Source organism: Gorilla gorilla, chromosome 1 (assembly GCF_029281585.2).
Source record: "Gorilla gorilla gorilla isolate KB3781 chromosome 1, NHGRI_mGorGor1-v2.1_pri, whole genome shotgun sequence".
NCBI classification, from domain to species: domain Eukaryota; kingdom Metazoa; phylum Chordata; class Mammalia; order Primates; family Hominidae; genus Gorilla; species Gorilla gorilla.
This window is the reverse complement of record NC_073224.2, coordinates 239,486,984-239,510,504: the sequence shown is the minus strand read 5'-3', so window position 1 is coordinate 239,510,504 and position 23,521 is coordinate 239,486,984. Positions and strand designations below refer to the sequence as shown.

The 23,521-nt window shown below is 56.2% G+C and overlaps 1 protein-coding gene across 7 annotated transcripts in view; it reads right to left on the bottom strand.

The window, feature by feature from the left end:
* Positions 1 to 5,502: 5,502 nt before the first annotated feature.
* Positions 5,503 to 23,521, bottom strand: part of NADK (NAD kinase) — a 28,981-nt gene continuing 10,962 nt past the window's right edge. For 6 of the 7 annotated variants that reach the window (XM_019009945.4, XM_055382471.2, XM_055382460.2 and 3 more), the window contains 11 exons: positions 19,552 to 19,770; positions 16,269 to 16,352; positions 11,411 to 11,540; positions 10,761 to 10,869; positions 10,516 to 10,601; positions 9,633 to 9,735; positions 8,808 to 8,962; positions 8,548 to 8,647; positions 8,315 to 8,472; positions 7,831 to 7,913; positions 5,503 to 7,330 (listed from right to left, as the gene is read on the bottom strand). In XM_019009945.4, coding sequence (XP_018865490.2) covers positions 7,174 to 7,330; positions 7,831 to 7,913; positions 8,315 to 8,472; positions 8,548 to 8,647; positions 8,808 to 8,962; positions 9,633 to 9,735; positions 10,516 to 10,601; positions 10,761 to 10,869; positions 11,411 to 11,540; positions 16,269 to 16,352; positions 19,552 to 19,730 — 1,344 coding nt within the window. In that variant the 5' untranslated portion in view covers positions 19,731 to 19,770 and the 3' untranslated portion in view covers positions 5,503 to 7,173. Of the gene's footprint in view, positions 7,331 to 7,830; positions 7,914 to 8,314; positions 8,473 to 8,547; positions 8,648 to 8,807; positions 8,963 to 9,632; positions 9,736 to 10,515; positions 10,602 to 10,760; positions 10,870 to 11,410; positions 11,541 to 13,491; positions 13,635 to 14,067; positions 14,237 to 16,268; positions 16,353 to 19,551; positions 19,771 to 23,521 lie in introns of all 7 variants that reach the window. The other variant, XM_063705129.1, reaches the window with a different exon arrangement.

The window sequence follows — 23,521 nt, the reverse complement described above, 5'->3', positions numbered from 1 at the left end:
GACCAGCCTGGTATGGCCAACGTGGTAAAACGTCGTCTCTACTAAAAATACAAAAATTGGCCGGGCGTGGTGGCGGGCGCCTGTAATCCCAGCTACTCCGGAGGCTGAGGAAGGAGGATCACCTGGACCCGGGAGGCGGAGGTTGCAGTGAGCCGAGATGGCGCCACTGCACTGCAGCCTGGGCGACAGAGCGAGACTCCCTGTCAAAAGAAAAAAGAAAAGATTACTTTTGGCCCGGGCGAGGTGGCTCACGTCTGTAATCCCAGCATTGTGAGAGGCTGAGGCGGGCGGATCGCCTGAGGTCAGGAGTTCGAGACCAGCCTGGCCAACATAGTGAACCCCCCCGCCATCTCTACTAAAAATACAAAAAAAAACTACCCGGGTCTCGTGGCGCGTGCCTGTAGTCCCAGCTACTCGGGAGGTTGAGGCAGGAGAACTGCTTGAACCTTGGAGTCGAAGGTTGCAGTGAGGCGAGATAGCGCCGCTGCTCTCCAGCCTGGGCGACAGTGAGAGACTCCATCTCATAAATAATACATAAATATTACTTTTACGTTTTCTTAAACTTTCACTTGTTTTTGTTTCCGTTGCATGAACCTTCGTAAAGCTTCAGGAGGCTGATGGCAGCCTCCTTCCCCAGGCTTCCCCGTGGCGCCCGCAGCCGGGTTGGGCCAGAGGCTGGGACTGTTTCCTCCCGCGGGGTCTTTGGTGGGGATGTCCCCGGAGGAGTGGGGCAGGAGGAGGGGCACGGAGCGCCCCCGGGAGCCGGTCAGAGCGCAGCGATGGTGTCTGTGGTTCCAGCCACTCGGGAGGCTGAGGTGGGAGGATGGCTTGAGTCTGGGAGGTCGAGGCTGCAGTGAGCTAGAATCACAGCACCACACTCCAGCCTGGGCGACAGAGTGAGACCCTTGTCCCACAAAAAACAAACAAACAAAAAACGCTGGGTGCGTTGGCTCGCGCCTGTAATCCCAGCACTTTGGGTGGCCGAGGCGGGTGGATCACGAGGCCAGGAGATCGAGACCATCCTGGCTAACACGATGAAACCCCGTCTCTACAAAAAATACGAAAAAAAATTAGCCAGGCATGGTGGCACGTGCCTGTAATCCCAGCTACTTGGGAGGCTGAGGCAGGAGAATCGCTTGAACTCAGGAGGCAGAGCTTGTAGTTAGCCAAGATTGGGCCACCGCACTCCAGCCTGGTGACAGAGTGAGACTCCGTCGAAAAAAAAAAAAAAAAAGGAAGAAAGACAATGATAAAATGAAGTGAAATTAACGCAGTGGAGTGCCATCTGCCTGGTGCCTGAGTTCACTATCCACACGGAGTTCATAAATTTGAGAGCAGTTTACAAAGTAGATTCTCCTACTTTCCAGGAAACCCAGAAATGTCTGGTGATTTGCCCACCAGTCTCAGCTGTTGTGGTCAGCACGGCCGCTGTAGTATCCAAATGATTTCAAAAGCAGATTTATAAAAAGTACTCCTTTTTTTTTTTGAGATGGAGTTTCGCTCTCATCGCCCAGGCTGGAGTGCAGTGGCACGATCTCAGCTCACTGCAACCTCTGCCTCCCGGGTTCAAGTGATTCTCCTGCCTCAGCCTCCTGAGTAGCTGGGATTACAGACGTGCGCCATCACGCCCAGCTAATTTTTATATTTTTAGTAGAGACAGGGTTTCACCATGTTGGCCAAGATGTTCTTCATCTCCTGACCTTGTGATCTGCCCGCTTCAGCCTCCCAAAGTGCTGGGATTACAGGCGTGAGCTACCCCACGCCTGGCCTTTTTTTTTTTTTGAGACGGAGTCTCACTCTGTCGCCCAGGCTGGAGTGCAGTGGCGCGATCTCGGCTCACTGCAAGCTCCACCTCCCAGGTTCAAGAGATTCTTCTGCCTCAGCCTCCCGAGGAGTTGGGATCACAGTCACCCGCCACCATGCCCAGCTAATTGTTTTGTATTTTTAGTAGAGACGGGGTTTCACCGTTGTTAGCCAGGATGCTCTTGAATTCCTGACCTCATGATCCACCCACCTTGGCCTCCCAAAGTGCAGGGATTACAGGTGTGAGCCACCGCGCCTGGCCTCTCAAAGTTTTTATAGCAAAGCCTTACATTTCATGAGGAACCATGCATTTTGTTTTATTTTTGAGATGGGGGATCTCGCTACTTTGCCCAGGCTGGGCTCAAACTCAGGACTCTCTGGCCTCAGCCTCCCCAGTAGCTGGGTCTGCAGGTGGCCGTCACCGTGCTGGGCCTGGGGTGTGCGTATTAATGATTTTGGAATAGTGTCTGGGAGCCTGTGTGCCTTCCTCTCTTCCTCTCCCCAGAAGGACCTCCCACCTCGTCCTCCCAAAGTGTTGGGATTACAGGTGTGAGCCACCATGTCCCCTCTCTTTGCTATTTTGCCTGGGAGGAGTGTATTAATAATTTTAATTTTAAATTTCTTTGATTATGTTCTAGTTTGATTATTGATCATTTACTTCTTAGCTATTTATATTCTTCCTTGAGTCATCGGTTTCTGCCCTTTGACAATTTTTCTATGAATGTTTTGTGTCGATTATATGAGCTTTGTCTGTATTGAGAACATCCACGCATTGTATTATTGCAACTGTTTTCCTAGTTGAGAACATCGACCTGCTGTATTATTGCAAATGTCTTCCTGCTTGCATGTAGTCATTTGTTGTGCATATTAATGAATTTCTATCCACATGACGTGGAGTCGGTTGGGAATCAGGACGCCCTCGCTGTGTGGGAGACTGATGGGTCCAGGCCTGTGCAAACCCCGCCTCCAAAGTGCATCCTTGGCTCACTGGGACCTTCCGGGTTGTGCTGCTCTTGCCACACAGCCTCCCTGGGTCTCCCTGCCGTCTGCTGACCTCGGGGCAGGGTCTACCCAGGCTGAGCGGCCCATGGGCCGTGGGATTCCTTTCCTCTGCCTTCAGGTCCTGCATGGTCTTCTAGAAGGCAGGAAGGAAAGCAGTCATGGCTAGCTGTGTCCTGCCCCCTTCGGGGTCCGCCCCGGCCCACAGGCTCCTCCTTGTCCCCCAGCCAGCCTCAGTCTGGGTGTGGGCTCCCGCTGGGGAGGGAGGGTGAGACCTGCCGGCCCAAAGGAGCTGAAGTTTCCCAAGGGGCGTTGAGGACAGCAGGGAAGTGTGGGGTGTGAACAGAGGCCCCAGAGAAGGGTCTGTGCCAAGGCCCCATGGGTGGGGAGGAAGAGGGAAGGGTCCCCACCTGGAGACCCAGCCTGCAGGCCACTGGGCCACCTGTGCAGAGGTAGGGGAGCAGCAGCCGCTCATGCCCCTGCAATTTGTCCTCATCAGCAGGTGGGGAAACTGAGGCCGGGGAGTTCTCCAGGCCAAGGTCACTCACGGGCAAGTTCCCGCAGCCTTTGGACCCTCCATACATGTCAGGGCCGCTCATGCTTTCCTGGGCCCTTCACTGGTTTGGAGGAAGCTTCCTGTTTCCCAGAGCGCACTGCGTGTCTCTGAGTGTATGTGTCTCAGTGGCGTCCATGTGTATTTTTCTGTGTGTGTGTCTGTGTGAGTCTGTGCGTGTGGTGTGTTTGTCTGAGTGTGTGGTGTTTGCTTGTGTCTCAGTGGCGTCCATGCATATTTTTCTGTGTGATGTGTCTGAGTGTGTGGTGTTTGCTTGTGTCTCAGTGGCGTCCATGCATATTTTTCTGTGTGATGTGTCTGTGTGTGTGTGTCTCAGTGGTGTCCATGTGTATTTTTCTGTGTGTGTGTCTGTGTGAGTGTGTGGTGTGTTTGTCTGAGTGTGTGGTGTTTGCGTGTGTCTCAGTGGCGTCCATGCATATTTTTCTGTGTGATGTGTCTGTGTGTGTGTCTCTGAGTGTGTGGTGCCTGCGTGTGTCTCAGTGGTGTCCATGCATATTTTTCTGTGTGGTGTGTCTGTTTGTGTGTGTGTGAATCTACGTGGGTGTTTGTCCATCTTTTTGTCTGGCCTCCTGTCCCCTCTGCACAGAGCAGCTGGGTGGGGATGCTGGTCCTGGGGGCTTGTCAGCAGGATGTGGGCGTGGGGCAGCCCTGGGTGAGGCCTGAGTACAGGCCCCAAGTGCCTCCTGCACAGGGGTGGCTGAGCCGGCTCCTCTGTGGCTCCCGGGTCCCCACCGCCGGTCACTGGGCACCACCTGTCCTGGCCACCCACTGCTGCCCACCCTGCTCTCCGCAGGGGCCTCCTTCCTCTTTCAGCTGCGTGCCCTGGTTGTGGAGGCTCCTAAGGAGGTTGTGGCCTCGGTTTACCACCTGCCTTGGCTCCTTGGTGTTGCCAGACCCTGAAGGCAGCCCATGCCCTGGCCGAGATCCTTCTGGGGTGGGATGTGCTGGGAGCAGCTGAACCACGTGGTGATGTACCAGCTCCTGCTGTCCCCTATATCCCCAGCACCGCCAGCCTTCCCTGGGCTCCTCCGGCCGGCTCCTCTACCCTGTACCCGCCCCACCCTGCTACCCCCCAACCAGACTTCCAGCTCCAGGCAGGGTCGCAGCCTCCTGGGCTCCCAGCAGGACAGGCCTCACCCAGACCCCGCAGGAGCCGTGGGACTTGGGCTGGGTCTTTGGGCCTGGCTGCAGCCCCTTTGGACCTGACCTGAGGAGACACCATGGCTGTGGGAGGCAGGGTGGGGGTGCCGGGCCCAGCACAGAGGTGCCCAGGGTGCAGGCTGGCACTGGCCCGGCAGGGACCCTGGATGCCGCCGTTTCAGGCTCGAAAAGGTTTCCATGCCCCAGAGCCTGAGCCTGGCAGCCCCCGAGGATGTCTTGGGGCCTCTGTGCTCCCCAAAGCCGAGAAGGTTAGGCTTGATCCACAGCCTCTTCCAGGCCGGGGAGGCAGAGGTGCTCCAGGTCAGTAGGGCGGGGCCCACAGCCCAGGCTTTCACGCGCCCAAAACGGGGCAGGGTGCTGGAGGCGCAGGTGTCCACAGGGTGGTCGTTTTGGTCTCTCCTGGACTTGCACGCGTGTAGTGCAGACTGGCTGCCGGCAAAGCCCTGAGCCACATTCGTCTGGGCCTTGTTAGGACAACAGGGACGGTGCGGGATGCGGGGGTTGCGGGGCGCAGGACCACGTCAGTGGAGGGAGGGAGGCCGATATCGGTGCCCAGGCTGGGCCCAGGGGCCAGCGGGTCCTCACCTGGCTTGTGGCTGCCCCTGTTAGGCAGCCCGGATGGAGGGGCCCTTCCAGCCCTGCTGGCCCCAGGAATGCAGGGACTCAATTCCCCCTGGTCTCAGTGGCTCTTCCGGGAGCAACACAGCCTGCCCGAGTCGACACCACCCCTCGGGTTTGAGTCCCTTCTGTCTACCCCTACCCCCGCCAGGGCACTGCCCCCTTGCCCAGAAGAGGCAGCGGCACCCCCAGCCCCTGACGCACCACACAGCCCCTTGGGGAGTATGCCCTGCCGGCCCCACACTCGGTGGATGGGCATCTTGGGGCTAGGATTTAATGGGGGTGACCCTTCCCGACCCCTCTATGTTGGTTCCACGGCGTCAGAAGAAAGCTGTTATTATCCCAGCTTATTTTCTACAAGTCTTGTTTATTGAAAGGATCTGAAAAGCGTAATAAGGCTTTCAGTGACATTTAATCAATTTTCAAGAAATTAATATGAAACATTAAAATTTACTTCAAAAATCCAAAGTTTTCTAGACCATTCCCGTCTCACGCTGCTTTACAGCTCAGTTCACACCTTTTGTGTTCAGACGAGCGGCTGGAATTCTCAACACTGCTGTCTTGCAGCCCTAACGCTGGGCGCTGGTCCCTCTCTCCTAAGCCCACGGCTGGGCTTCCCCTGTGCCCAGGGTCATGGCGGACTTCAAGCCAGGCCCGCTGCCCAGAATCACACTCAGGGTTTTTGGACGCTCAAGTCCGCAGATGCTGAGGTGCCCAGACGAGGGTGAGCAGGGAGACACATGCCTCGGAGAACGTGCCCAGGCTGGGCCAGGCGGCTGCGGGAAGCTCCTCACGGGCAGAGGAGAACGTCTTGTGCCTTCCTTATCAATCTCCAGCAGATGAGGGCAACTTCGTGTGCAAAACTCAGAGAGCAGTTACTCAAAAAAAAAGACACCCGGGCAGCAGTAACCAGGACCCCAGGGTCCGACCACAGCCTCCACGCACCTGTGCCCGTGGAAGACGCGGGCGCCGGGGTACACAGCATCCACATGCTCCACAGCTGCTGGTGCTGGGCAGGCTGGAGACTCACGGGAGAGGCAGGAGGAGAATCAGCGTGTTGAGTCCCTCGCTGTGTTAGTGTCAAAAATTCTCATTACAGTTGCAAAATAAAAGGGATCACGATCACTAGCCCCGGAAACCCTCATCTCCCGGACCATCAGGATCGCACTGAACAGAATGGTCCCCGAATGGTCCCTGAGGACAGCGTCTTGCAGAACATAAATGTAAACATTTAATGGCAGACGACTCCCTTCCCCTTGAAATCTTCACAAAAGTGTGTACAAGAAAGTATGTACATCAGCACTTCAGAAAGTTTAAAAGAGTCTCTAAAAAGTATATACAGGATTTAAACCACCTTCCTGGGAGCAGAAGCTACATGAGGAATGTGTGGGTCGCTGGCGATGCCAGCCCCCTTCCCGCTGAGGGTCCCAGACTCAGTGCTGGCCTCAAGCGGGGAGGGCTGGATGGCAGGGGACGCATCCAACCCTCTCCAGAAACTGAGCAGAACAAAACCGCCTTGCCAGCCACCGGCAAGACCATGCTTTCAACGGCGCCTCCGCCAGGGGCTTCCCTGCAGAAGTTTTAGGGGAAGAGGTGCAGGTCAAGGGGAAAAGCATCGCAGCTCAAGGAAGGTTTTTGGCGGAGACATTTATTTTCAACATTGAAGGACAGGCCGAGTCATTCTGACTCCTCTGAATTTTAACCGACTGATGTGCGGAAAAATATCCTGGCATGGAAAATGCTGCAGCTGGAGGCCGCGCTCTGGGGACCCACCATGGGGTGTCAGCAGGACAGAAGCACTCCCAGCCCATTTCTCACGCTTCTTTAGAAATGCAAAAAAAGTCAGACATTTTAAAAAAACAGCTGATCTGGACAAAAGGCAGACCCAGGCTCTAACCCAGCTACAGAAAGGAAGTGGCTGTGCCACTGAGACAGGTGGTCACAGACACACACAGATTGGTCTGTCCCCAGAGGGCGCTTGGAGGGCAGAAGGATTCGGGCCTAGATAGGGGCTTGACCTAGCCCTCCTCCACCTCCTCCTCCTCCTCCTCGAAGTGGGCTTGCTTCTTCCGGACGTTCCAATGCAGGCACTGGGCGAGGCTCTCAAACCAGTCGCTCACGGGGTCCCGCACACAGATGGAGGGGAGCGGGTAGCATGAGGTAGTGATGCTGATGCTGGGACGGGAGAGCAGCAGCCTGAGCCAGGGCTTCCAGAAAGGCCCACCCCCGGCCAAGAACCCTCCCTCCCTCCCTCCCTGGGAATGGCCGGGACTCTTTTCCTGTGGGGCCGGGCAGCCCCTCCCCGAGGCAGGCTTAAGCGGTGCCCCATGGGTGCTGGGACACAGCCATCCCAGGTCCTGGAGGGGACGGTGCAGGGAACTGACAAACTGCCCCAGGGCCCTCAGGGGTGAGGTCCCAGGAGGTGGGGGTGGGCAGTAGTGCCAGCGGGGACACCCTCAGGCCTCTGCTGGGGCCAGGCCTGCATGTGCCACCGTATGCGACCCGCTGCCCCCAGGACGGGTGCCCCGACTGTGATGCTGCAAGACCCAGGGACTCAGGCCCTGTGGTGCTCTAGGGGACAAGCTGTGTCTACAGGCCAACCGCAAGAGGGCAGGCGCTGCCTGGCCCGGGGAGGAGGTTGGCAGGCAGTGCCCAGCCCGGCATGCAGCCCACACCTGTCTCCATGGCGGATCTCTTGTCTCTTCCGTCCATCAAAGGACACCCATGCTGTGTTCCTTGCTTCAGGTGACAGCATGATCTGAGGGTCAAGCAGGGAGAGGTGTGGGCCCCCAGCTGTGGGGAGGACGCTTCTAGGCACCCACCCCTGAGTGCTCGCCAGAGGTCGAAGGTTGGGCAGCTCTGACCCTGCCTTGCGGACGGTGGAGTGCACGTCCTACAGGCACCGGCCCAGCTCAGCACCGCCAGAGACCAACAATGGCGGGAAGCCCCTCAGACCCGGGCCCTGGGCACCTTGATGGACAGACCTCGGGCACCAGCAAGGGAAGGCTTGCATCTGAGGGGGCACGGGATGGCCCTAGGATGACGAGGCCGCGTCTGAGGCTGGAGCCAGCATGGCAGAGCGGGGTGCTAGGTCCCGGCTTTGTGTTGCACGGGGTCAAATGACTCACAAACTGGAAAAGGAGCGTCGTTGGCTCTGACCTTCAGCTCGACCCCTGCGGGGACCACGATGGGCCGGAAGGACAGCGAGTGGGGGCAGATGGGCGTGATCATGATGGCCGGCACGTTGGGGTGGATCATGGAGGCCCCGGCCGCGGCCGCATACGCCGTGCTGCCCGTCGGGGTGGACACGATCACTCCTGACAGGGACAGGCGCAGGCGTCACTCCCGCCCGAGGGACGCTCAGGGCCCCAGGACAGCGCTGCGGGCCTTACCGTCGCCCTGCACCGTGGTGATGAGGTGTCCGTCCAGGTAGACATCGACGTTGGACAGGTAGGAGGAGGGGCCTCTGTCAATCACCACCTCATTCAGGACCTGGAGTGGCGACAGCATTGCACACTCAGGGCGGGGGGCGCCGCATGGCTCGCAGACACCCCCCGTCTCACCCAGCTGGGCTCTCCGGAAGGTCCTCATCCCTGGGACCAAAGTCGCCCCACCCTGGGCCCCTCACCGAGGCCGAGGCGCCTCCACTCACCTGGTACTGCATGGCCTGCTTCCCGACATCCATGTCCAGGCCTGCAGCCCGCGAGCCGTTCTCACCCAGCCCGTTGTGCACGGCCGTCTTCTTCCCCCGGAGCTCCTTCACCACCCTGACCTTCAGCCGACTCCGGAGAACAACAGCTGCGTTCCCTGAGGTCCAGCAGGAGTCAGAGGGCATGCATCAGGGAGGTCAGTGGGGTCAGGGGCCCCACCCCAGGGAGGCCAGTGGGAGTCAGAGGGCTCTTTCTTCTCCCAAGTTGACACACTTCTGTGCCTTTTTCATTTTGAGATGGAGTCTCACTCTGTCACCCAGGCTGGAATGCAGTGGTGCGATCTTGGCTCACTGCAACCTCTGCCTCCCAGGTTCAAGTGATTCTCCTGCCTCAGCCTCCCAAATAGCTGGAACTACGGGTGTGCACCACCACACCCAGCTAATTTTTGTATTTTAGTAGAGATGGGCTTTCACCGTGTTGGCCAGGATGGTCTCATCTCCTGACCTCATGATCCACCCGCCTCGGCCTCCCACAGTGCTGGGATGACAGGCATGAGCCACCGCGCCCAGCCGACACTTCTGTGCCTTCTGAGAGTGAGAATCAGCGCACTTCTGCCCAACACACATGGCAGCTTCAACCTGTGATCTGCTGAAACTCCTCAGTGTCAGTAAAAGGTTTGAACCCCTCAAGATTTAGAAATCCCTGAATCTTGAAACCTTTAAATGTTGCTCCATGCATCATTAAATAAAAATAAACCCCCCGCAAGCAAGCGAGACAGCAGCGCCATGATCAGAGCTGCCTGTGGGCTCCAGAACATTCCAACTCACCCTCTATCACCTGAGTAACTTGGGACTGAAAGTTCTCAAAGCTGAATGGGGTCAGGAAGCCCAGGGAGCCCAGGTGGAAGGCCATGACCGGAGGGACGCTGCCCTGTGAGCCGACGGAGAGGTCATTCAGCGCCCACGCCGTGCACCCCCGCACCACCCAGCTTTCCACCGGCACCTCAGGAGGGACCCAGCTCTGTGGGGACAGCACCCCGACCCTCTGCAGGAGGGACTGGCCATGTGGACAAGCGGAGGCGGACGTCTCAGGCCAGGGTGGGCTGGGCCACCAGGGCCAAGGTTGGTGTGGGGAGCTGGTGAGGAACAAAGGTGGCAGGGCTGAGCAGCCCCCTGGGCACGGAGGGCTGGGGGAGCTGGCGAGGGCGGGTGGGAGGCAGCCTCGGGGTCAGAGCCTGCGCCCCACAGGTGCTAATGGGGAGATGGGGAGAAAAGCAGGGCGGGCTGCGGGCATTTCCGGTGTCACCAACATGCAGCGGGCCAAGGGCAGAGCCAGGGTCCCCCACACAGCGTGGCCCTACAGCCCCAGGGGAGAGCTGTGCTGCCGAGAAACCAGGAAGAGGAGCTCAAGGGAGGCCCAGAGGGGATGGGCCAGTAGGCGAGGTCGTTTCCCGGGACCCACCGCCCTGCGCCACTCCCTGCTGTCCCAGGCGGGCTCTGGCCACCCCCAGCCGTAGCACTGTGTCCACACTGCCCCTGGCCCCACCATTGCACCCCACCGGGCTGCCACCATAGGCCTCAGTGCTGGCCGCTCTAGGTGACTGCTCTCGTATAAAGGGGTGAAAAGCAATGGAAGCCACGCTTGTGAGCCCCTCGTTACGCAGCACCTAGACTAGAACCTGGTGCGGGTCTGGAAATGTCAGCGCTTCACCTGGAAAAGCGAGGAAGCGTACAGCAGCGTCCCGTCTCCCCCCAGGCAGATGATGAAGTCTATCTGATTGGAAATGTCATCATAATCTAGGAAACACAAAGCAAAACCAAGAAGAGGCTGTCACACAGTGGCCCCTCTGTGGCACAGTGCGCAGACACCAATGACAAGGGCAACAGTGCCAGAAGCTTCCAATGGGGCGGGGAACTGTGCTGGAGAAACCAAGGGCAGAGCTGCTGACAGCCCACCTTCTCGAAAGGTACAGAATTTCTTCTTCACTGCCCCAAAGCTTTCATCACTGGCGATGGCAGGGTCTTCTAGCACTTTCTTTTCCACATACACGATCATGTTGTTCTCCTGGAAGCAAAGTGCCAACCTGCTCATTCCACCTGCAGACCCCACCCTCCTGCAGGGAGGTTCCCGACTCACGGGCGCTGTGGTCAGAGACCTGGCATCGTGGCCTGCATGCCCGCCCCCCCACGCTCACGCTGAAACTTCATGGCCAACGCGCCAGGAGGAAGAAGCGGGACCGTTAAGAGATGACTGGGCGGAGGGGCTCCCTCTCAGGCATTGACTAAGGCTGTTATTTCAGGAGTGGCTTTCCTGGGCGCCTGCTCTTCTGAAGAGAAGACACAGCAGGAAGGCCCACGTCAGATGTGGCCCCTTGATCTCGGACTTCCCGGCCTCCAGGGCCACGAGCCCACCAGCTCATGGTTGGTCACCCAGTCTGGTGCTTGCCATGGCGGCACACACAAACCCAGACACCGGGCAGATCCCCGCTCGGTCCCCAGTTCCAGACAAGCAGCCGTTTCCCATGGTCTCACGGGGCGGTGATGTGGATGGAGGCCCCCCCAACTCCATGTGCACCCCAGGCCCCCTTCCCCCCTGCCCCACGTGCCTCCATGAGGTGCGTGCAGAGCTCCTTGAACGGCTGCAGTAGGCTGGCATCTCTCATCTTCTTGATGACAAGGACGCTCTTTGGGGACTTGTTCCACGTCAGCCGCTGGCTCGCGGGGTCCTGAATGTGCCTTTAGGGGAGAAGAAAAGAGTTCACACCAGCTGCGATCTCCCTCTTGCGGAAAAGGTGTATGACTTAGATAATAAAAAAAAAATCTTTAAAAAGGTGTTTTCACCTCCCAGGGAAACGTGCTCGGTGGCCACGAGCTCGCAGGGCCGAGGGTCGCACCAGCACCCCCAGCCACCTGGTGCCGGGGGCCTGGCCACAGAGACAGGGTCAGGGGTCAGTAGGGTCCGGAGTGACCACCTCTCACCTGCTTGGCCCATCATACGCAGGCCCAGGCCCACACCCCCCACCCGGGCACCACGCTGACCCAAGTGCACGCACCACAGCCCTTCCCAGCCCCCGGCCACTTGCCTGCCTGGCTCCTCAGTGACGCTGGTGGGGCAGAAATGACCACGAAAGCCCATGGCTGGGCCACTCTTTGCTTAATGCCCTCCTCAGGCCCCCACGAAAACCCAAACCAGTTGACATGGTGACTCTGTCCCTGGGATCCTCTGCACACAGTTTCTGGCCCCACGGGAGCCCAGGACCCCTCAAGGACCCGCTTCCCGCCCTGCACACAGCTCACTACCTCCCTGCACGAACGGACTTTAACCTCACTCACTCTCACAGTAAAAATCACAGGTTTAAAAGTCCATGGCAGCCCTGACACAGCCACCTGCGCTTTGCTGGCTCTGACCCCGACCACTGTGCCCGGTGTTTCTCCACAGGCAGGGCCCACCCCGGTGGTATTCCCATTACCACATTAGTCACAGAAAACATCCCAGCCCAGAACCGGGAACACACACCACGGAGCCTGCTCCTGTTCCCAGAAGCCAAGGGAGGGCGCGGCGGGGCTGGCCACCGTCGTCAGCGCTCACCGCCTATCCTCAGCCCCAAAGGACAAGTTCTTATACCACCGCGCCAGCCAGCTAGTTCCAAGTTGCCCAATCGAGAAAGCTGCTGCCTGCCATGCCCCTTCCCGGCAGTGACTTCCCCAGGAGTGTGACCGTCCCACTAACACCCCCAGAACCACAACACAGACGCCGATGGCAGCCACAGGGCCACAGACCTCAGCCCATCGCTCGTGACCTTCGGAAGCTGGTCAGCACTCACCCTGTGCAGGCATTACTGGGAGGCGTGGGGTCACTCATGCCATCCCCATGAGCTCAGCACCTGCCGGGTGACACACGTGGCTCGCGAGGCAGCCCCCGCCTGCTGGGAGCCGGCCAGCGTGTCCACAGCATCCAGGCCACGCCTGGCGAACACGCGGCCGCCCCACACAGCATCCAGGCCACGCCTGGCGAACACGCGGCCGCCCCACACAGCATCCAGGCCACGCCTGGTGAACACGCGGCCGCCCCACACAGCATCCAGGCCACGCTTGGCGAACACACGGCCGCCCCATCGGTATGGTCCCGACTGTGCGCCCACACTAGAAGCCTAAGCTCTTCATACTCAAAACTCAAAGCAAAACACAGTTGTGATGAGACTTGGTAAAGTTGTTGTAAAAGCAACTAAGTCCAAAGAGCTTCCTACACTTATAAAAATCAAACAAAACAAAACACAGTTTCCTCATTGGTCACATGGTCCTCCCGCCTAATCCCTACTGAAAAAAAGTCCTCAGTTCAGCAGCAAAGAGGCCACACTTCAGCTCCCTGCTCCTAACTGAGCCGGGTGGGACCAAGCCCTCTGTTCCCGTGGCCTCGGACCTGGCCAAGTACCCAGCCTCCAGCCTCGCCCCAGCACCGCGCCAGCCACCGCTCTGGCCTGCGGAACCGGCTGGGCCCCAGGGAAGGCACCCTCAGGCCACAGTCAGGTGGAAGGGCGTTCCCTGCCTCCCAGCCCGCTGCGTCACTCTGCTTGGCTCCGGCCCAAGGGCGTGCAGGTGGCTCACGGTCCTCTGGCCTGGTCAGCCAGCAAAGCCCCCGCCCTGCACACGGCTCCCCCTGCTCTCCCTGCCAACAGTCACCACTGACCCAGTGGCCCCGCCTGCACCCATTCCAGCCCTGAGGCTCAGCTGAGCCCAGCCAGAGCCACCGGCAGCAGCGTCGTACACCGGCCCAGGCACCCACCGCTCTGTGTGACCACAAACCAGCGCCTCGACCTCTTCCTGGGTCACCTGCAAAGCAGGACACCAGCCCTTGCAGGCATACACGGATGTGGGTATTGCACGGAGAGGGCAGGGGGTGGCATGAAGCCAGCATGGCCACAGCCTGGCCCGCCTGGCCAGCTCCGACTGAGACTGTCTCACACATGGGTGGCCACGCACACTGTGACACACGGGCACTCACGCACCTCCACAACACAGGCCCACCAATTCCCTGGACAACAAAACAGGAAGCGGGTGCCCTCCTCACCAGGCACCCCCACAGGGTCTTGTTCTGGATTATCAGGGAAGACGGAAGTTCAGATGCATGGGAAGCCCTGCCCCTCCACAGCGGGGATGGGAAGCGGGAGGTTATGATCCCAGAGACACAGAGCCCAGAGGGGGCGTGCTCCCATGGGGGTGCCGAGAAAGCTGCGTGCCCCTCAAGGCTGCCCCACAAACCCGCCGCTTCCTCCTGTGGGGCTGTCTGACCTCGGGCAGCTCGGGGACCACCGAGTACGCCCTGGTCTGAGGGCTGAGGCAGAACATGCACCTGTCCGGTGACCCCGCCCTGGCCCGAGTGACTGACGGCTGGTAAAGGCAGCAGCTGAGATGCAAGTGACAAAGGAGTGGCTCTGCCAGGACCAGGAAGTGCAGGGAGGGCACCAGGCAGCGGGGGAGAGGCCCAGTGGGGTGCCAGGGACACAGCAAGCACAGGACAGCAGGACAGGGCCACGGCGGGGCCGGGAGGGCAGTGGAACACTCTGGGTCACCCACGCGGCTGCTGTGCAGGGAAGGGATGGTGAGGCCGCAGCGAGTGGTCAGGAGTCCACACAGCGGAGGGCAGCCGGGCAATAGTGCAGGGGAGCTGCTTGGATATTTTGGGATCAAAGTGACAGAATCTGCAGATGGAGTGGATGAGGGAAAGCAAACAGGGGTCGGGCCCCCCGCCTCAGGCATTTGGCAGCAGTGACAGGTCACAGACACTCCGGGAACCAGTGGCACTGAAAGGGCTGGGCCTCAAAAGCACAAGTGCAAGTCACTTCCATCCTAAGGGGCTCCGTCAGCGTCTGGAGCGGCAAGGCCAACCCCCGTCCTGCCTGGGACGCACGCTGCCGCGGGGCCCACACTTTGCAGAGCAACTCCTCGAATGACTCCCCCGTGGCTCCTGGGACCTGAACTTCGGTGACAGCCCAGGGCTGGGGCCTCCGTCCCTGCTGTGCGCCCCCAGCCTCCATGGCACCGGTGCCTGTCAGCAAAGGGCCATGCAGTGGCCGCCCCCGTATCACATGGCCGCATTGAGCTTTCTGGTCAACAGTCCCCAGCAGCCCGTGCGCTGGAACACTCGGCCCTTCCGCATGGTCCTCCCTTGCAGAAAGTGAAGCATCCATGACTCCGTGAAGGAGGAGGCCCTGAAGAGAGCCCGTTCTGCACAGAGGCCTGAGAGCTGAGGCACCAATCCCAGAAGCAAAGGCTTCTCTGGGGAAGAGGCAATGAGGACGTCTACCAGGTGCAGAATACGACTCTCAGGGCTGGCTGGGTGCTCACTTTTTTCTTTGGAGACAGTCTTGCTCTGTCGCCCAGGCTGGAGTGCACTTTGCATAATCACAGCTCCCTGCAATCTCAACCTCCCAGGTTCAGGTGATCCTCCCACCCCAGCCTCCTCAGCAACTGGGACTACAGGTGTGTGCAACGATGCCTGCTAATTTTTGTATTTTTCTTTTTTTGAGTCTGAGTCTTGCTCTGTCGCCCAGGCTGGAGTGCAATGGTGCGATCTTCGGCTCACTGCAACCTCCGCCTCCCGGGTTCAAGCAGTTCTCCGTCTCAGCCTCCCAAGTAGCTGGGATTATAAGCACCCGCCACCATGCTTGGCTAATTTTTGTACTTTTAGTAGAGATGGGGTTTCATCATATTGGCCAGGCTGGTCTTGAACTCCTGACCTCGTGATCCGCCCACCTTGGCCTCCCAAAGTGCTGGGATTACAGGCGTGAGCCACCGCAGCTAGCCAATTTTTGTGTTTTTTGTAGGGATGGGCTTCACCATGTTGCCCGGGCTGGTCTCAAACTCCTGGGCCCAAGTGATCTGCCTGCTTCGGACTCCCACAGTGCTGGGACTGCAGGTGTGAGCCACTGCGCCCAGCCCGGATTATAATTCTTTACACATAAAGCACAGATATCAGATCGATCACTGTTGCGTTTTTCCCATGACACTATGACGGGCCTCCAGGCAGAATGTGTTGACAAACTGAACCATCAAATAGCAAACACAACCCACCCCAGAGCTCTCACTCACTCTTAAAGAAACAAAAAAGCAGCCCTGAGGATCTCATGTGGAAGCCGCCACACCCACGGGCTGTGACCCGGTCTCCAGGCCCCGGCTCGCCTGCCGTCCACTTTCTCAAAGCCACTGGAAAAGCCACAGGGGGGAGCCCCCGCTCGGATGCCTGCACTCAGGGGGTTCAGGGAGGACGCCCATGTGGCTTTTTGTTTAAATGACCTAAAACATGTACTTCTCACATGAAGTGCTAGAATCTTCCTCAACACAGCGATCCCACAACTCCACACACATCCCGAGGACTCCCCCATCCCATGGCCCCCGGCACTCACACGATGGTCTAGGGGTTCTCTCCCTTCCAAGGACCCCCCGTCCTGGGGCCCCAGCACTCACATGATGGTCTGGGGGTTCTGCAGCACACAGGCCTTTGGTCCAAAAGTGGTCACCGGGCATGGCCCATGAAGAGAGCGTGTCCTCCTGTGGGGAGAGGGCAGTGTCAGAGCCACCAGGGCCTGAAACCAGACATGCAGTGACAGACACAGATACAGAAGAGGTTACACGGTAAGGCATACATGCAATTTGAAAGATGCCAACTCCATCTGCCCAGCAGCCACACAACAGCCCTTGGAAGGTTCTGCCCAGGTCCATGGCTGCACTGGAGCAGCACCTGTGAGGAGCACGCATGCCCACGCGCCCCTCAGATCATGACCCAAGCCGGGGAGAGCTTCAGCCCAAACAAGGAAAATGCCAGGGCCAGGGCCAGCCTGGGATCAGAATTCCTCAGTGTCTCCCCAGGACCCCTCTCTAGATCTGCATTTGGGACTCAAAACCTGAGACAACATCTCATCTCTAAATCGTCTAGATTAAAATTCTAGCACAAATGTTCACTCTGAACTCATGTCAATAAAAAAGACGTAGGCCGGGCGCAGTGGCTCACACTTGTAATGTCAGCACTTCAGGAGGCCGAGGCGGGTGGATCACATGAGGTCAGGAGTTTGAGACCAGCCTGGCCAACATGGTGAAATCCCCATCCTTACTAAAAAAAGAAAAATTAGCCAGGCCTGGTGGCGTGTGCCTGCAGTCCGAGCTACTCAGGAGGCTGAGGCAGGAGAACTGCTTGAACCCAGGAGGTGGTGGTTGCAGTGAGCCGAGATCGAGCCACTGTACTCCAGCCTGGGTGAAAAAAGTGAAACTCTGTCTCAAAATAAATGAATGAATGAATGAATGAATGAATGAATGAAAGACGCCGGATGAATGGCTCAACAACTTTTCGAGTGATTTAAACATGACCAGGTCACAGTTAAATCACCCAGCCAGGGGCTGTGGCAGCCGCATGCGTCCTGGGGAGAATGCTGTCAGGACCGCTGCGCTCATCAGGGTCCAGCACTGAGGCTGCCCTCGTCCTGGGTGCCCAGGAGCCTCCCAGTCCCTCCACACACTCAGAAAACTTGCACACAGCTGGCCAGGCAACGGCCCAACAAAATCCTCAAGTCCCAATGCAGAAGAACGGCTTTCCGCTGCCTCGCAGGGCCAGACAACCCCAGGAGAGCCGTGGTGCCCTGAGGGCTGCTCCACAGGTGACACAGGCGTGGCCATCAGTGGTCACGGACTTGTTTACCTCAGCCTTTTAAAAATTGTTAAGTACAGGCCGGGTGCAGTGACTCACGCCTGTAATCCCAGCACTTTAGGAGGCCAAGGCGGGCGGATCACGAGGCAGGAGATCGAGACCATCCTGGCTAACATGGTGAAACCCTCTCTCTACACAAAAATACAAAAAATTAGCCAGGAGTTGTGGCTCACGCCTGTAATCCCAGCACTTTGGGAGGCTGAGGTGGGCGGATCACCTCAAGTCAGGTGTTCGAGACCAGCCTGGCCAACACGGTGAAATCCCATCTCTACTAAAAATACAAAAATTAGCCAGGCGTGGTGGCACATGCCTGTAATCCCAGCTACTCAGGAGGCTGAGGCAGGAGAATCACTTGAACTCGGGAGGCAGAGCTTGCAGTGAGCCTAGATCACACCAGTGCACTCCATCCTGGGCGACAGAGCAAGACTCCATCTCAAAAAAAAAAAAAAAAAAGAAAAAAAAGAAAAAAATGAAGTACATTACAAAAGAATTTTACTTACTTACGAACTGAAAAGACTATTGCGGAAAACAATGTTTCTCGAAGTGGGTGTTGGGATTCAATGTTTCCTTCCCAAGGGCAGGCTGTGCTTGGGCGTATTTGGCTACCTCCTCCCCCACCTCACCCTGAAGGCGCCTGTCACTCACTATGGAGGCGACCTCTGACCCAGGGCTGCTGTCATCAGGTTCACAATGCAACAGAAATGGTGCATTATGCCAAAGAACCCACAGGACAAAAAAATAAAACCCCAAAGCAATTCTGTTCGCGCAGTCACTGCGCTGGGGTGGCCTGGAGGTACAGGACAACGACCCCCACTGACAGCGAGGCAACGAGGCATCCGAGAAAAGCTGAGTGGTGACGTGCTGCCTGCGGGACGAAGGCAGCCACCAGCGCTCGTAGCCTCCTGGCTCAGGCAGTGACTCTGTAGACAGAAAACGTGGGAGTAGCCTGTTTCTCCATTGCTGCCACCACGTCAGAGGCGCTACAGGCTCTCCCATCTCACTGGGTAAGACAACATGCTTTCTAAGACTATTTTTCACCAAAAAGCCCCCCTTGCATTTGATAGTCGTGATCCTTGTGTTAGGGAGCGCCGGCTCTGGCAAGCTTCCACCTAAAACTCACCACATTCTGTCACCAGAACTGAGAGCACCATCCCCAGGCACCATCACAGCTGTGCTTGTGCGGCCACTGTCATGCAAAGCCCGGGGTGCTGTTGCTCAAACAGCATTGTGCAAGGGTGAGCGCTGTGGGCACTCTTGGCACAGGAGGGAGCCACTTGCCCAACATGTGAGAGGGCTGGGCCCGCCCAAGGCCACGCTCACAACTCTGCCTCCACCAGCCCTGCTCACAGTGCAGAACCCCCCAGCCTTTGCCTCTCAGAACAAGCAGAGCCAAGAGGGATGTCCCCTCACACCCCAGTGACTTCTGTAGAGCAAATGTCTCCAGGCCAGGCACAGTGGCTTGCACCGGTAATCCCAGCACTTTGGGAGGCTGAGACGGGCAGATCCCTGACGTCAGGGGTTCAAGACCAGCCTGGTCAACATGGTGAAACCCCGTCTCCACAAAAATACAAAAATTAGCCGGGCATGGTGGTGCACGCCTGTAATCCCAGCTTCTTGGGAGGATGAGGCAGGAGAATCACTTGAACCCGGGAGGCGGAGGTTGCAGTGAGCCAAGATTGCGCCACTGCACTCCAGCTTGGGGGACAGAGCGAGACTCCGTCTCAAAAAAAGTTTCCTCTCCAAGTGCGCTTCAGTCTAACATCAAGGGTCAGCGTAGGCGCCAGTTAGATGGTTCTGTGCTGATACAGACAGATAAAGAAACACGGTGGCACCCTGTGCCTGTGCTGGCACCTGGGAACATGCGCCAGGCAGGTGTCCATGGGCCAGGATCCCCCTTCAAGGGCACAGCTTCACCTGGGCAAGGACCCAGCCTCACCTTCCGGATGCATCGACGCAGACTACTCAGGAGAATTCTTCATAATTGTTTTAAGAAAGAATATTATGAAATCAGACGAGAAAAAAAAGAGGAACCATCCCTCCTGGTTGTACCTGAACTCCTTGGTGCTCCCCAGGGCGGGCGAGGCAGACAGGCTGCGAGACTTGGCCCGGCCCCGGATGGGGTGGTTGTAACTCCAGGTCTCGTCGCCGTGGCAGGCCGAGCAGCAGTAAGCAGCCGCGTCTGGACTCAATTCCTTATTCATGGTCATTTTTTCTTGTTCCATTTCCATTGTCAGGAAATGAGAACTTCGGTCAGAAAAACACTGATGCCTTAATTTAATAAAATAAATAATGTAAATAAAGTAAATAAATATGTATGAAACAATAATAATTTACACATACATATGTTCCATTTCATCAAGGGGAAAAAATGGCTGAAGTCCAATTTACCAAAGTACTTTGAAAATAGACTGTTTCCATCGCAAAGATATTTAAGAACTACTCCAGGTTTTTGGCTGGGTGCCGTGGCTCATGCCTGTCATCCCAGCACTTTGGGAGGTGGAGGCGGGTGGATCACCTGAGGTCGGGAGTTTGAGACCAGCCTAGCCTGACCAATATGGTAAAATCCCGTCTCTACTAAAAATACAAAAATTAGCTGTGGTGGGCGCCTGTAGTCCTAGCTACTCGGTAGACTGAGGCAGGAGAATCGCTTGAACCCGGGAGGTGAAGGCTGCAGTAAGTCGAGATCATGCCATCGCACTCCAGCCTGGGTGACTAGAGTGAAACTTCATCTCAAAATTTTTTCTGTAAAATAATATTAACAAAAAAAATTCTTTTAAAAAAGAACAAAATAGAAAGTCACACTGTGTGGCCAGGTGTGGTGGCTCATGCCTGTAATCCCAGCACTTTGGGAGGCTGGAGAGAAAGGATCAGTTGAGGCCAGGGGTTCAAGACCACTCTGGGCAACATAGAACTCTTCTCTAGCAAAAAAAAAAAATTAGCCGGGCATGGTAGCCCATGAGCGAGACCCTGTCTTAAGAAAAGAAACTCTGGCCAGGTGCGGTGGCTCATGCCTGTAATCCCAGCACTTTGGGAGGCCGAGGTGGGTGGATCACCTGAGGTCAGGAGTTTGAGACCAGCCTGACCAACATGGAGAAACCCCCATCTCTATTAAAATTACAAAATTAGCTGGGCGTGGTTGCGCATGTCTGTAATCCCAGCTACTTGGGAAGTTGAGGCAGGAGAATTGCTTGAACCCGGGAAGCGGAGGTTGTGGTGAGCTGAGATTGTGCCACTGCACTCCAGCCTGGGCAACAAGAACGAAAGAAACTCCGTCTTAAAAAAAAAAAAAAAAAAGACAGGCTCTTTCTCGTAAACAATACAACACATTAATGAGAAAGTGTGCAATTTCAAATACCCTAGTCCAGAAAAGCTGTCAAATAAAATTGAACCAGCAGATATGTTGTGAACTCCATGCCCTGCATCGTGAATTCAGCGCCAATGAAATATTTACCAAACTGACCAATATTAAGCCTCAAAGAAAGCTGGTGAGGATAGAAAACCTCACCTTTTTTTTTCCTTTTTCTTTTTCTTTTTTTTTTTTTGAGACAGGATCCCACCTCAGCCTTCCAAGTAGCTGGGACTACAGGAGTACAGCACCACGTCCAGCTAATTTTTTTTCCTTTGGTAGAGACAGGGTGTCTTGCTATGTTGCCCAGGCTGGTCTTCAATTCCTGGCCTCAAGTGATCCTCCCAACTCAGCCTCCCAACACAGTGCTAGGATTATAGGCATGAGCCACCATGCCTGGCCTAGAACCTCATCTTTTTTTTTTGAGACAGAGTCTCACTCTGTCACCCACGCTGGAGTGCAGTGGCGTGATCGCAGCTCACTGCAACGTCTGCTTCCCGGGTTCAAGTGATTTTCCTGCTTCAGCCTCCCTAGCAGCTGGGACTACAGGCGTGCGCCACCACGCTCAGCTAATTTTTTTGAATTTTTAGAAGAGATGGGGTTTCACCATGTTGGCCAGGCTGGTCTCCAACTCTTGACCTCAAATGATCTGCCCGCCTCAGCCTCCCGAAGTGCTGGGATTACAGGCGTAAGCCACCACGCCCAGCCTAGAACCTCATCTTCTGACCACAATACAATAAAACCAGGAAGAGATAAAAATAGAAACAAAGAAAAGCCCTCAGCCACTTGGAAGTATCTGAACTTTCCGTTAAGCAACCCAGGGATCAAAGTGAAGATCAGACCCAACATCTGGAACACCCAGAAGGTGGAGGTGACATAAAAAGGCTGCCAGGGTCGGTTCAATCCCATCAAAACTGGGTCACAGCCCGTGGGAAACCATGAACTGAGCATTCAAGCCAATAAAGCCAGAAATAGAATAAAACAAGCTTCAGAAGAACAGAAGAGGGGCCGTGCACAGAAACAATAAAAATCACTCAATAGAGGCTAAACACACAAAATAAAGCCAAATATACCTTCTCATTAAAGAAGATAAATCTTAATGAGGACAAGGTAGATTCTGGCATTAAAAAGGATAAATGTGGCATTATGGACTGAATGTGTCCTCCCCAAATTTATTTTTTATTTTTATTTTGTAGAGACAAGGTCTCTCTGTGTTGCCTAGGCTGGTCTCAAACTCCTGGGCTCAGGTGATCCTCCTGCCTTGGCTTCCCAAAGTGCTTGGATTATAGGTGTGAGCCACTGCACCCAGCAATCCCCCCAAATTCCTACACTGAAGCCCTAACTCCCAGTGTGGCTGAATATGGAGGTGAGCCTCTAAGAAAGGAGTTAAATGGGCGCGGCGGCTCACACCTGTAACCCTAACACTGTGGGAGGCTGAGGCGGGCAGATCATCTGAGGCCAGGAGCTCAAGACCAGCCTGACCAACATAGTGAAACTCTGTCCCTAAAAAATACAAAAATTAGCCGGGCGTGGTGGCGGGCACCTGTAATCCTAGCTACTTGGGAGGCTGAGGCAGGAGAAATGCTTGAACCCAGGAGGCAGAGGTTGCAGTGAGCCGAGATTGTGCCACTGCGCTCCAGCCTGGGCCACAAGAGCAAAACTCCGTCTCAAAAAAAAAAAAAAGAAAGAAAAAATGAGGTCATAAGTGTGGGGTCTGATCAGACAGAATTAGCAACCTTGTAAGAAGAGACACCAGGCTAGGCATGGTGGCTCACTCATGTAATCCCAGGGCTTTGGGAGGCTGAGGTAAGAGGATCACTTGAGGCCAGGAGTTCAGGAACAGCCTGGGCAACATAGCAAGATTCTGTCTCTACAAAACAAAAACAAAAACAAAACAAAACAAAACAAAGTTGGACACAGTGGTGCATGCCTGTAGTCCCAGGTACTTGAAGGCTCCGGCAAGAGGATCAATGAGCCCAGGAGTTTGAGGTTTGGCAGTAAACTGTGATTGTGCTGTTGCACTCCAGCCTAGGCAATAGAGACCCTGTCTCAAAACCAAAACAAAACACCAGAGAGCTCTCTCCTCACCTCTGTTCCCACCCTCACTGGGCACAAAAGTAAAGCCATGTGGGGACACAGAGAAGATGGCCATTACAGTGAGAAAGAGAGTCTTTACGATGAACCAAATTAGCTGGGACCCTGACCTTGGACTCTTGGCCTCCAGAGCTCTGAGAACAAACATTTCTGTTGTTTATGCGCCCCCTGCCCCATGCCTGTGGCCCTTTGTTACAGCAGCCTAAATAAAACAACTAAAATCTGTGAGATGACGGCAAGGTGGGCAGAAGGAAAGTTCAGGAACTACGGACACAAGACTGTGGGCGCTATGCTACGGTCAAAGCCAACGGGTTCTCTGAATACCCAAAAGCTGGTTCTCTCTCTGGCTGCATTCTACAATCACCTTAGGAGCTTCAAACAACACCAATTCCTACGTGCCCTCCAGACTGAACGATCAGAACCTGAAGGTACAGCCCAGGCACCGGCACTTTAAAAGAGCTCCCCAGAAGATTCTAATGTTTAGCGAGAATTGACAGTACTGTCCCAGTGGGTCAATATCTTCCTAGCTTAAGACATACCAGGCGGGATGTGGTGGCTCACACCTGTAATCCCAGTGCT